The 13,191-nt window shown below is 39.3% G+C and overlaps 1 protein-coding gene across 1 annotated transcript; it reads right to left on the bottom strand.

The window, feature by feature from the left end:
• Positions 1-5,535: 5,535 nt before the first annotated feature.
• LOC146522456 (uncharacterized) lies at positions 5,536-11,591 on the bottom strand. Its single transcript, XM_085144343.1, has 2 exons — positions 6,068-11,591; positions 5,536-5,945 (listed from the first exon to the last, which is right to left on the bottom strand). The coding sequence occupies exons 1-2, from the start codon at positions 11,042-11,044 to the stop codon at positions 5,919-5,921; spliced, it is 5,004 nt and encodes a 1,667-aa protein (XP_085000469.1). The 5' UTR covers positions 11,045-11,591; the 3' UTR covers positions 5,536-5,918.
• Between the last annotated feature and the right edge of the window lie 1,600 nt (positions 11,592-13,191).

The following is a 13,191-nucleotide window of genomic DNA, read 5'->3' on the forward strand; positions in this document are numbered from 1 at the left end:
TTAATCCAACGTTAACAAAACGAAGTAAGCGTGTCAACCATAGTGTAAGAGGACAAATATTTCCTTGTAGTTTTACATTTTTGGAGGAATGCTAGCTGATAAGTATTTCCAGACAGGTAAATCATACCTGTCTGATCGCACTCAGTTCATTCAACTCAAATCCTTTTTTCTTAACCCTTTCCTCTGACCACTGGCGTGCCCCAGGGATCTGTCCTGGGGTCCCTTCTTTTCATTATCTACCTTCTTCCACTTGGACACATTTTCCGTGAATACAATATCCAGTTTCACTGTTATGCCGATGACACCCAGCTTTATCTGTCCACTAAACCTGATTCTGCTCGTCCCCCGTCCTCCCTCACCCTCTGCTTAGCCGAACTAAATTCATGGTTCTCTTCTAATTTTCTCAAACTCAACAGTAACAAATCCGAGCTCCTCTTGGTCGGCACTAAGTCAACATTATCCAGAAACCAACAGTTTCTCTGTTACTATCAATAACTCGCCGGTCTTCATTTCTTCCTCTTTGAAAAGTTTGGGTGTCATCCTCCACAGTACTCTCTCTTTCAATTCACACATTAATAATGTCACGCGGTCTGCATATTTTTAATTGTGCAACATTAATCGTCTCCGTCCTTTTCTCACCCCACTTGCCACTGCCATTCTTGTCCACAGCCTTGTTACGTCCCGGATCGATTACTGTAATTCACTTCTTTTTGGTCTTACTCAAAAGTCCATCCACAAGCTTCAACGCGTCCAGAACTCTGCTGCATGTATCATCTCCAGGACCCCTTCTATCCACCACATCACTCCTGTCTTGCAGGAGCTTCATTGGCTCCCGGTCAAATATCGTATCAATTTCAAAATACTCTTGTACACATTTAAGGCTATTCATCATCTCTCTCCTCCATATCTCTCTCATCTGGTTCAGATCACCAGCCCATCTCGGTGTCTCAGATCTTCTTCTTCCCTTTCTCTCTTTGTCCCCTCCCCCCGTCTTGCCACCATGGGGAGCAGGCCTTTCAGCTGCTCTGCTCCTCGACTCTGGAATTCCCTACCTCCTGATTTAAGAAATATCACTTCCTTCTCTCTCTTTAAGTCCCAACTCAGAACTCACTTGTTCAAAATGGCTTATCCCACATAACCTCTCCACTCTGCTATTTTAAATTTGTTTTATGTCTTATGCTTTTATGATTGTGTAAACTGCTTGTTTTTATGTTGCTTTTATTTTTCTACTGTGCACAGTGTCCTTGAGTGTTCTGAAAGGTGTGATTTAACATTAAACCACATCTGAATCCTCGGTTTGTACTTGACAGAATTTATGATACATGCAATGTCAAAGTCAAAGTCAAATGTATTTATATAGCACATTTAAAACAACTATTGACCAAGGTGCATTACATTTAAGATAATTAAAAGAGGAAGGAAGACATGATTTAAAAAAAAATTGAAATTTAAAAAGTTAAGAAAAACAAGCATTAAATGAGAAGATTTGAGTAGGAAATAAGACAAATAAAAGTGGTACAAGCTCATTCTGATTTAAAGGCCAAGGAAATAATTAACACATATTACTTTAAAAAAAAACAAAAAAAACAAAACAAGTAATAGTGTTTTTATACTGACAAATAGAAAGTCAGTAGAAAGCAACTACCTTGTGACTGGCAGTGCTGAATTCAATAACACTTTATTAATCAAGAGTAACAATAACGAGGACGTTTTAGTTTACCTTTAACAATATCTACTAAACTGGTTAATAACAGGTTTGTTGGCCAGTGAAATTATCTGGATCATAACTGTAAAGTTGTCCCTGGTGTTTATAAAACTTTCTCAATGGTTACTAATGTTCACTGCAGCTATAATATTGTTATAATGTTGAAACTGGTCATTATAGTACTACATGTTTTAAACTTAGTGTACACAGTCAGGTGGTGTAAATCATAAAACTCCTTTTTCACTAAATGTTTAGATTTGTTTCCCCTTGCTGTTTGGTTAGTAAGAAACCAAAGTGTGTTGACAAATTCCACATCACTATAATCTGAACCTTTCACCAAAATGTTCACATCAGCAATTCTGAAAGTGCCGAGACATAAATGATTAGAGAACAGATCCAAGTTGAACTTTCACATATTTCCGTTCTCTTTGAAACACGCTTCCTAATGCAAACCAGTCCCTGGTTTAACATATTTATTTTATCTTCCACTTTGCAGATGGTCATTCACAGCCGTTTGGTAAGTACCCAAGAACAATTTAACAACTTCAAGTTTCAAGTTTGATTTCAACCCTGTTTGTTTCCTCTGAGCTACACAATAAGTAGATTCAGTTCAACTCAATTCTATTTTATTCATATAGTGCTAAATCCCAACAACAGTTGGCTCGAGACACTTTTATGTATAAGCTATATATTAAAATGCTATTATAAAGGTAATAGATAGCACTGTCCTCATTTGTGCCACGCATTGCTTATTTAAATTTCTGTACTACTTGGAAAAGAAGAAAACTTTTCTCTCCTCCTTTTGTGTTTCTCTCTCTCTCTCTCTCACACACACGTTTTCTTAGTTCTCTCCAGGTTTGCATTTAAGCATGCAATTAAAATACACGTGAAACACTTATAAGCTAATTTACATCATGTAGCCTTGTAACACTGTCTGCGTAGATGGATTTAAGAAATAAGTCCTTAAACTTGAAGTTTTTCGAACTTGTTCGGCACCATCTTCTGTCAGTGCAGAATGTAACGTCACCATGTTCGTTGGTCGGCTGTGGTCAATAGGTCTAAATTTGTTTATGATAGCTAATAGCAGAACTAATAACTCAGGGGACAATAAGAGAGTGAAAGTAGACACTACATCCTTGTTTTTTGACAGAAAAACTGTTATGTCTTAAATCCAGGTTCACAGACAGAATTGCATCCATGTCAGTTTTTGAGGGCAGGGCTCAATGGCGTAAATTAGCCTTTATACATGTAGTGTTTTAAGTCCACTTTGAATCATCTGTCATAATTCAGATTTAGAAGTTTTTGGTTTTGTGATACAGAATTAAACTCTTTTTCTGTCTGACTTAGTTTTTAGGGCTATTTTTAAAATGTTACTTTTAAATAAAAAAATATCAATAAAATTACTTTTAATTTTATGATAAAATAAATAAATGATTTGTAGATCTAATACACCCAAATTGTATTTACAATAGAATGTAGAAAACGTACCAATTTAAGAAAAACATTCGCTCATTTTGAATTTGATAACAGTAACAAGTCTCCAAGAAGTTGGGACAGGGCCATTTTTACCACTGTGTAGCATGACCTCTTCACCAATTGCTTGCTCATAAAGGGTTGTCTGATTGTTGGGGTTGTCTCTGTATTATTGTCAGGTCTTTATCCTATAATATAAAAAGGGCATGAGTGGTGTGATTTGGCCCTAACATTGCATTAAATTGAATTGAAGTGTGGATTCGTCTCTGATTCATAAAGCTTTAACTCGCATTTGTGGATGGAGAACTCTGTTCACAGAGAAAGATGTCAAAGTTCAAATATTTCTGAGCTCATGAAGTGTTTTCCATGAATGAATGATCCCTGCTTTTAATGAAGCGCTGCCGGAAGGACCTAAGATTACAGGCATTGTTAAATTGCATTTTCATTTACATTTTACACAGGATCTTTGCTGGAATTGGATTAGCAACAAGTATTAATAATCTGTCAGACTATAGTTTTTATCAGTCATCACCAGCCACAATTACTGTAAATCTTCTCCTTTTCATAGATGTTATAGTAGGGACATGTTTAAATTACCAAACATTACAGAAAAATCATGTAAAGTTACCTGATAGTGATGGGTGACGTTTGTAGCTAAGCAGGTCCTGTAGCAGCACCGTTTCCAAAACACTAGTTTTGGGAGTGTCACCTGTACCGAAGTTTAGGTGTTGCATTATTATTTAGTTTTGCTTTGTGATCTATGGCTCCTTAAAAAAATCTTCAACACAGGACATTTTCATTTATATAACAAATTGTTAGAAAATGCATACAAATTTAGTTTTGTCATCAAGGATCCTGAGAAGCAAATGTTTTCTTTCTTTTGTTTTCTAATTGTGTGGTTGTGGTTTGTTAACAGAATTAAATATTGACAACAGGAAATTATGGTGTCCTGATTGTTTAAGAGTTGTCATTGTGAAACTAAGTCTTAAAAATGTATAATTTGTATGATATAAACATAGTTACAGAGGACAAATAATTCCCAGTGGTTCTAATTAAGTAATTTAAAGTGGTCTCATAGTAGCAGTAAATCTCAACTGTGTTAAAATATTTTTAAAATCAAATAAATGTAAATGTAACGTTGTAATCCTGTGTTACAGCTGTTTGTAACATGTTTGTAACATGTTTTTTAAAGAAAAAGCTAATATCTCAATGAGTGTAAATGTTTCGATGTTTCTATTCATAAAAACGCGTGATTTAACTGTAGCATCCCTGGCTGAATGATGGTCTCTTATACTGATGCTTCACAGAGGTTTTATTGGAAATGTTTTTATTGAAATATTCAGTGAAGACACCGTAAGAGCTAGGAGCAAAACAAAACCAGCAATATTAATACATTAATATTAATAACATCAAAGGAAACAAATTTCTCCTGCTCACATATAGCATATACATCAAATTTACATCACTCATTTAATTATTCATTATATCACCTCACTAACTTACAACTACACATAAAGGTCAAGGTCAAGGTTAACAACATAAACTCTATTAAACAACATTTTGATTCCATGTAACTCATTCCGTTAAAAGAAACATTAACAAACCTTGTGCCGCTGTCAGCCAGGTACTAATTGGCAAAGAAAACATACATATTTTACACTTTAAGGCACACTATTTATCATATCCTAAAAGAAACGTTACTAACAGCCCTTTAACGGTTTGCGCCAGTTTCCTGTTCCAAAATAAAAGCATGGGTTTCAAAATAAAATCGAAGTAACTTTCAAACAAACGTAAAAATATTTACCAAATTTAAAGGTCATTTACACTCCCACCAAATCATGAGTGTTTTAACAAAAGGGAGAACCATAACACAAATGATTTTTAAAAACAAATGACCTTAACCACAAGGCCTTTTACATAACAAAAACAAAGAATTATCCATGCAAGAGCCTGCAGGTAATGTCTACAAGTCTTCATACAATAAAGGATATAGTCATTGTCTTAGACAGCCTCTAAAAGCAAGATCAGTTTCTGAATGGGCCGTTCAACAATAGATGGCTTGCCAGAACATTGACCCTCCCTTTTCATTTTCTGGTCTCCAAGACGAATCTTAACTTTCCTCACAAGCCCATCTTTATCAGCGACTGTTTCTTCAACTCTGGCTAATCTCCATTCGTTCCGTGGCAGATCATCCATCCTTTCAATGACTATGTCACCAACTTTCAGATTCCTTCTAGAAATACGCCAACGTTGTCTAGTGGCAATATTAGAGAGATACTCTCTTCTCCAGCGGTTCCAGAATTGCTCTGCTAGATACTGGATATGACGCCATCTCTTACGAGCATACGTGTCTTCTCTAATGAACGTCCCAGGAGGTGGTAAGGCTCCAGTCGGTTTCATAGTGAGTAGGTGATTAGGAGTCAGCAGTTCTGGACCATTTGGATCATTCAGGTTATCCACAGTGAGTGGACAGCTGTTCACAATAGACATTGCTTCGTAAAACAATGTCCTTAAACAGGCATCATCTAATCTTCCAGGTGAGAGTGAAAGAGTGGACCGAAGTACATTTCTTACTGTTCTGATCTGTCTCTCCCAGACACCTCCAACATGGCTTGAATGGGGAGCATTCATAATGAAGTCGCACTGCCTCTCAGCCAAGAATGCAGTCAGACGATTGACATCCATCTGTTTCATCGCATTATACATTTCATTCTTAGCTCCAACAAAATTGCTTCCTTGGTCACATCTTATTTGTCGTACTGCTCCTCTTATGGAAACAAAACATCAGAGGCCATTAATGAAGGCATCTGCTGACATATCATTCACCATTTCAATGTGAATTGCTCTACAACAAAGGCATGTGAAAAGCAGACCATAACGTTTATTCACCTTACGCCCTTGCTTTGTAAAAAATGGCCCAAAGCAGTCCATTCCGCAATAAGTGAAAGGTGGAGATGGATCCACCCGCTCAGATGGTAGGTCTGCCATTCGCTGCTCCTCCGCTGATCCCCTGAGTTTCCTGCATTTGACACACTGATGCACATAAGATGCAACAGCTCTGTTCATTCCTGGGATCCAGTATCCATTTGATCTAATCTCGTTGATGGTTATACCCCTTCCTTGGTGTTTAACCTGTTCATGATGATGAGCTATTATCATCCTCGTTATGTGGTGGTCCTTTGGAATGATCATTGGATGTTTCTGAGAGGCAGGGAGAGATGCATTTTTCAGTCTTCCTCCCACCTTGAGGATTCTATCTTTGTCAAGAAAGGCATCCAATCGAAACAGTTTACTCTGGCGTGGAAGTTGTAAGCCATTACTAAGTAGCTGGATCTCATCTGGAAACACTCGTCTCTGTAAATCTCTTATAATGATGCACTGTGCATCCTCTCGCTCCTGAACTGTGCTGTGACTTGTTGACTTGTCACTCTTGGCTCGGCGAAGAAGTCGCGCAACAGCTTGTTTGACCTTACTCCATGAAGAAAACTTTGACAAGCGGTCTGAAAGAGTCACTTGTTCTGCAGACTCCAAATTTAGTGCTTGAACCCTTTTAACTTCAGGGTCCCCAACTGGGATTTCTGGGATTACCTCTACCTCTGGTGATACCTCTTTCTCCCATAAGAACTTGGGTCCAGTAAACCAGTTCGATGTCAGACGCTTGCTTGCACTAGAACCTCTCGATGCAAGGTCTGCAGGATTCTTGTCAGTAGAAACATATCGCCACTGCTGAGGAGTTGTACTGAGATTTATTTTCTGAATCCTATTTGATACAAATGTGTGGAAGCGACGTGCCTCGTTGTTAATGTACCCCAGTACAACCTTGGAGTCTGTCCAGAAGTATTCATCAATCCCTGAAATTCCCAGTTCTTCCTTTAGAGTATTGCTTGCTGCAACTGATACAACAGCAGCAGTAAGTTCTAACCTGGGGATGGTCACAGCTTTGATTGGAGCAACTCTGGACTTTGCCATAATCAGAGCACAATGAACAGTTCCATTTTCATTCACATGTCTCAAATATGAGCACTGGCCATAACCATACGTGCTTGCATCAGAGAAGTGATGTAACTCTCTCTTTGTGACCTTTCCAAAGTCAGCTGGTACATAGCATCGGGGTATGGTGATTTTATCCAAATTTGCCAGATCACTCTTCCAGGATCTCCAGACTGGTTGCAGTTTACTGATGAGTGGGTCATCCCAACCTGTACCATGCCTACACATTTCTTGAAGAACCCTTTTCCCAGTTAGCAGGAAAGGAGCAATAAGCCCAAGTGGGTCATAAAGAGAGGCAACAGTGGATAGTATACCACGCCTGGTTTCTGGTTGGTCCTTCAAACGGGCATGGAACCTGAAACTGTCTGACTCAATGTGCCAGTGGATTCCTAAGGCTCTTTCCAGCGATGAATCACTAAAGGCAAGATCAAGAGCCTTTACTTCAGTGGCACGCTCAGATGGTGCTATGCTCTCAAGCACCTTCGCATTGTTACACACAAATTTGTGTAGTCGCAGACCACCCATAGCACAGAGCCTTTGGGCTTCTTTTGCAAGCTGAATAGCCTCATCTACATCTGCTATGCTTGTGACACCATCATCCACATAGAAGTCCCTCATAATGAATTGGGAGCCCAGAGGAAACAGGCTCTCATTCTCCTTAGCGAGATGTTTCAACCCATAGTTGGCACATCCCGGTGAAGATGCAGCACCGAAAAGGTGAACTTTCATACGGAATTCCTGCGGCTCCACACTGAAGTTTCCATCCTTCCACCACAGGAAACGTAGGTAGTCTCTATCCGCTTCACGCACATGAAACTGATGAAACATCCTTTTGATGTCGCACATCAGAGCAACATGGTTCTGTCGAAATCTGATAAGAACACCAGTTAGAGTATTTGTCAAATCTGGACCAGACAGGAGATGATCATTTAGGCAAGTTCCCTTGTACTTAGCCGAACAATCAAAAACCACTCTGAGCTTCTCTGGTTTTTTGGAATGATAAACTCCGTGGTGTGGAATATACCATGTTTCGCCTTCCTTCTCTTCACAGAGAACTTCTTCAGCATCATTGTTTTTAATTACCTCATTCAAAAACGTTACGTAGTGAGTCTTGTAGTTCTTGTTGTTCAGCAGCTTTCGTTTGAGATGGTTGAGCCGGATGATAGCTAACTGCTTGTTGTTGGGAAGGTAGGGTCTCTCTTTAAAAGGAAGAGGCATCTCATAGTGACCATGGGCGTTCATGTGAATGCTTTCCTTTAGCATATTCAGGAAGAGGATGTCATCTTGAGACACTGTTCTGCTGTCCTTGCTGATGTCTTTAAAGTCAGACTCAAGTACTTTAATGGCATCGGATGGCGTCACTGGAGGAAGCTCTTTGACAGTTACTCTATGGCATATGTTGGTGACAGGAAGAGATTCAAGGTGAGGTGGTGAGCAGCCTATGATGCTCCATCCTAGGTCTGTGCGGACTGCATAAGGTTCATTATCTCTTCCTAGGATGACCTGTCTTGGTGCTAGTGCCTGTGAGCAGTTATAGCCTATTAGAAGACCAACTTCACAGTCTAAATGTGGCGGAATATCATCTGCTATTGCTTTGAGATGATTCCAATGCCTCGCCGTTTCACTGGTAGGAATGTGCCTTCGATTCACTGGTATGCAGTCTTTGGTATAGGCAGGAGGGAGATCAATGTGATTTGTGGAGGTATAGCCACGCACTCTGAGACCTGAGACTCTTTCACTGTGTGTTACTGTGTCCTTTCCGATCATAGTGGTTAGCTTTAGCCTTACAGGATAGGTCTTGGTTGTCAAGCTACGACTAACATCTTCATCAATAAACACAGTGTCACTCTGGGTGTCAAGAAGAGCATAGACAAGCCTTTCTATTCCTGGGTTGTTGGAAGAGGAAACCCAGACTGGCAAAATCATGGATGTAGTCGTAGATGTGTGCTCAGTCTCTGTATTGAGAGACAATGTCGTAACTGCTTCGTCTGTATTCTGATTAGGGGCTAACACAGGATTTATGTTGGAATATCTGTCGTCATGAAGGCAAGTTGGGTGTCGTCCCTTACAGATATCACATAAGTGTCTGTGGCGGCAGTCTTTAACATTATGGCCTGGTTTCAGACAACCATAGCAGAGTTTGTTTTCCCTTACATACTTTCTTTTCTCTTCCAGAGGCGTTCCTTTAAACTCTGGACAACTATGTAGGTGGTGTTTGTTATCATGACAGAACGTACAAGGGGGCTTTAAGCTTGTCTTGGATGGTACATTCTTCTCATTCTCTGTAAGTGTCTGTGTATGGAGAACAGTAGATTTATTTTTCTTTTCTTTCAGATGATGTTTCTCTGCAGGTAAGTCTGATAAACGTAATGCATGGAGGGAAGTTACTGGGTTACAGGCAATCTCTGCTTCTAATGACATGAAGTTGACAAAGTCCTGAAAGGCTGGAAATTCCTGTCTGTCCTTCATAAACTGGGTCACCTTCCGGTTCCACCTTGAAGCTGCCCACTCAGGTAACTTTTGGACCAGCTTTTGGTTCTCTTCACAGTCATTCAGAATGTCCAGCCCTTTAATATGAGGCATGGCTTGCTGACATGCATGTAGGAAGTCGGCGAATGCTCTGAGTTGTTCTGCATCCTTTGAGTGGATCTTTGGCCAGCTAGCTAGTTTTTCTCTGAAAGCTCTCTGCAAGACGAATGGTTGACCGTACCTGCTATTAAGGCGATCCCATGCATCCTTATACGCTTCATCGTCCTCCCTGTAAAAGATACCATCAAGTGTCTTTCGTGCAGGACCTCCCACATATCTTCTCAAGTAATGCAGTTTGTCAGCTGAACATATGTTCCTTTTATCTATAAGGGATATGAATGAAGATTTCCATTCAATGAACTGAATTGGGTCGCCGGTGAATACAGGTGGCTCTGGCATTGGAAGTCTGTTCATGGCTATGCTGTCTTGTACTGCTTGAGCTAAGTGGGACACATCTGTCTGTGGAGGTGAAGCTGGAAATCTTATGAGATGCTGAACTGGAGCCAGAGACACAGCTTGATGTGGGTGCATATGTTCCTGGTTCCTTAGTTTGCTGTTAGCAGAGCATAAGCTGCCCTCCTGCATTACGTCTTGGTTGTAAATTGACAATCTTGCTCGTGCTGCTCTTACATCCTTTTCAGCTCTTAGTCTTTCTAGTTCATGTTTTTGAGCTTCAAGATCCCTTTTCTGTTGCTCTACTAAGAGCTGGATCCTTTCTTTTTGTTTTCCTTCCGCCAATAACAACTCATATTCTGCTTCCTTTGCTGCTAATTCTGCTGCAGCATCTGCTCTTTTTACTGCGACAATGGAGTCTATAGTGTGTTGACTTGGAGGTGAAACTGTGGAACCATATATGGAATGAGCATAGTCTCTGTTAAGGAGCTCACGAAGGCGTTCTTTGACTGCTTCACTATCATAGTCTTCGTCTATGCCTGATAATCTTTCATATGCAATTTTAATAATGTCCTTTGTTACGGCCTCACATGCATCAACACGACGTCTCGTTTCACTGGATGGTGTGAGGTGATCTCTGATTTGTACATAAATGTCCGTAATATCATTCATGCATTTCTCTAAGATATCAATGAGAGCTGCGATTTCACTTTCTGGAATGTCTAGCTTTAGCTGATTTCTTGCCTTACGTGCCTGGATCTTCCATTGATCATAATGGTGCATGAGCCGCTTCTCCCTTTTGTGTGCCTCCTCTCTCTGAAATGTAAGCATCTTCTCCGTGGGATTTCTTGGGCGATCAGATCTGCGAAGTTCCTCATCCTTGCTTGCTTGACAGATGTCTGTTATTTGATCTGAGCCTTCTGCTTCTGCAGTTAATATCTGAGATCCTTCCATTTTGAGCGAATGTCACATTTAGACCATCACAATGAATCCCTCTTCTTTCATCATAGACTTTGGCAGTCAGGTGAAACTCGTGAGGCTGAAGCTCTTACTGTAGCATCCCTGGCTGAATGATGGTCTCTTATACTGATGCTTCACAGAGGTTTTATTGGAAATGTTTTTATTGAAATATTCAGTGAAGACACCGTAAGAGCTAGGAGCAAAACAAAACCAGCAATATTAATACATTAATATTAATAACATCAAAGGAAACAAATTTCTCCTGCTCACATATAGCATATACATCAAATTTACATCACTCAATTCATTATATCACCTCACTAACTTACAACTACACATAAAGGTCAAGGTCAAGGTTAACAACATAAACTCTATTAAACAACATTTTGATTCCATGTAACTTATTCCGTTAAAAGAAACATTAACAAACCTTGTGCCACTGTCAGCCAGGTACTAATTGGCAAAGAAAACATACATATTTTACACTTTAAGGCACACTATTTATCATATCCTAAAAGAAACGTTACTAACAGCCCTTTAACGGTTTGCGCCAGTTTCCTGTTCCAAAATAAAAGCAGGGGTTTCAAAATAAAATCGAAGTAACTTTCAAACAAATGTAAAAATATTTACCAAATTTAAAGGTCATTTACATTAACATTAAATCACATCTGAATCCTCAGTTCGTACTTGACAGAATTTATGATACATGTAATAAGGATTGTCTGGAGATTGTTTTACCACTTTAACAATAAAGGTGTGTTAGCTATACAAAATATGCACATTAAACAAAATGCTATCAAAATTATTGGTAGACTGTTGTGCTTTTAAAAACTTCATACTGTTAGAAACGTATTTTGACTTTTGTTGTGGATGGTGTTTCATTTTTTAATAAATATTTTTAAAAGATTTTTCAAATAAAATCACATTTTAAAAAAAGTTTTAAAAAAATACAACTATGAAAACTTCTGTATATTTACCATGTCCGTTAATTTCCACTTTTACTTTTTTTTTAACCTTTGCTTTTAGAGTTTGATTTTCCTTTTCTATAATTCAGTTATGTGTCCTCAATGTTCTCTCAACAATCTGTGGTCTCTGTGTTTTGTTTTCAGACATCAGATTAGTCGGGTCTGGATGGACTGAGTGCTCTGGCACAGTAGAAATCTATTACAATAACATCTGGGGAACAATCTGCAGTGATGGCTGGGACTTAAATGATGCTGAGGTGGTTTGCAGACAGTTAAACTGTGGACCGGCACTAGGAGCTCCTCAGATGGCTTACTTTGGTGCAGGAAGTGGACAGATTTTGCTTGATAATGTGGGCTGTTCAGGAAGTGAAAGTTCTCTAAATGAGTGTCAAAACAGTGGATGGGGAACAAACACCTGTGCACACGATCAGGATGCTGGTGTCATCTGTTCAGGTGAGAAACTTTTAGATGCTGAAGATATTTTAGGTCATTATGTTTTTGTGTCTCATGCAAGAGTTATATGCCGCACAACACTGTGAACATGATCAAGATATTTTTGGTCATCAACAAGATGTCAGATACTGTAAATAAAACTTCTTTTTACAACTACTGATACAGTCTTCAAATGCAAAGGCCAAATGAGTTCAAAAGGATAAAACAGAAGTTAAATGGTTTGTGTTTGAGACTGGGAGGGCAGATAAATCCAAGTTTGTAGTCCTGGTGCCCACTCCAAGCCCAGAGAAAAAGGGCAGGTTGAAATCCTCCCACTTTACTACAACAACCTCACATAATTTTAAGTTTTGTCATTAAAAATGTTGATAAAAGGGGGCCATTGTTTTCTGTTGTTGTCTGTTTATTAACTTAATCCAACGTTAACAAAACGAAGTAAGCGTGTCAACCATAGTGTAAGAGGACAAACATTTCCTTGTAGTTTTACATTTTTTGAGGAATGCTAGCTGATAAGTATTGCCAGACAGGTAAATCATACCTGTCTGATCGCACTCAGTTCATTCAACTCAAATCCTTTACTTCTCAGCCCTTTCCTCTGACCACTGGCGTGCCCCAGGGATCTGTCCTGGGGCCCCTTCTTTTCATTATCTACCTTCTTCTGCTTGGACACATTTAAGGCTATTCATCATCTCTCTCCTCCATATCTCTCTCATCTGGTTCAGATCA

This window comes from Neolamprologus multifasciatus, chromosome 3, assembly GCF_963576455.1.
Source record: "Neolamprologus multifasciatus chromosome 3, fNeoMul1.2, whole genome shotgun sequence".
NCBI classification, from domain to species: Eukaryota; Metazoa; Chordata; class Actinopteri; order Cichliformes; family Cichlidae; genus Neolamprologus; species Neolamprologus multifasciatus.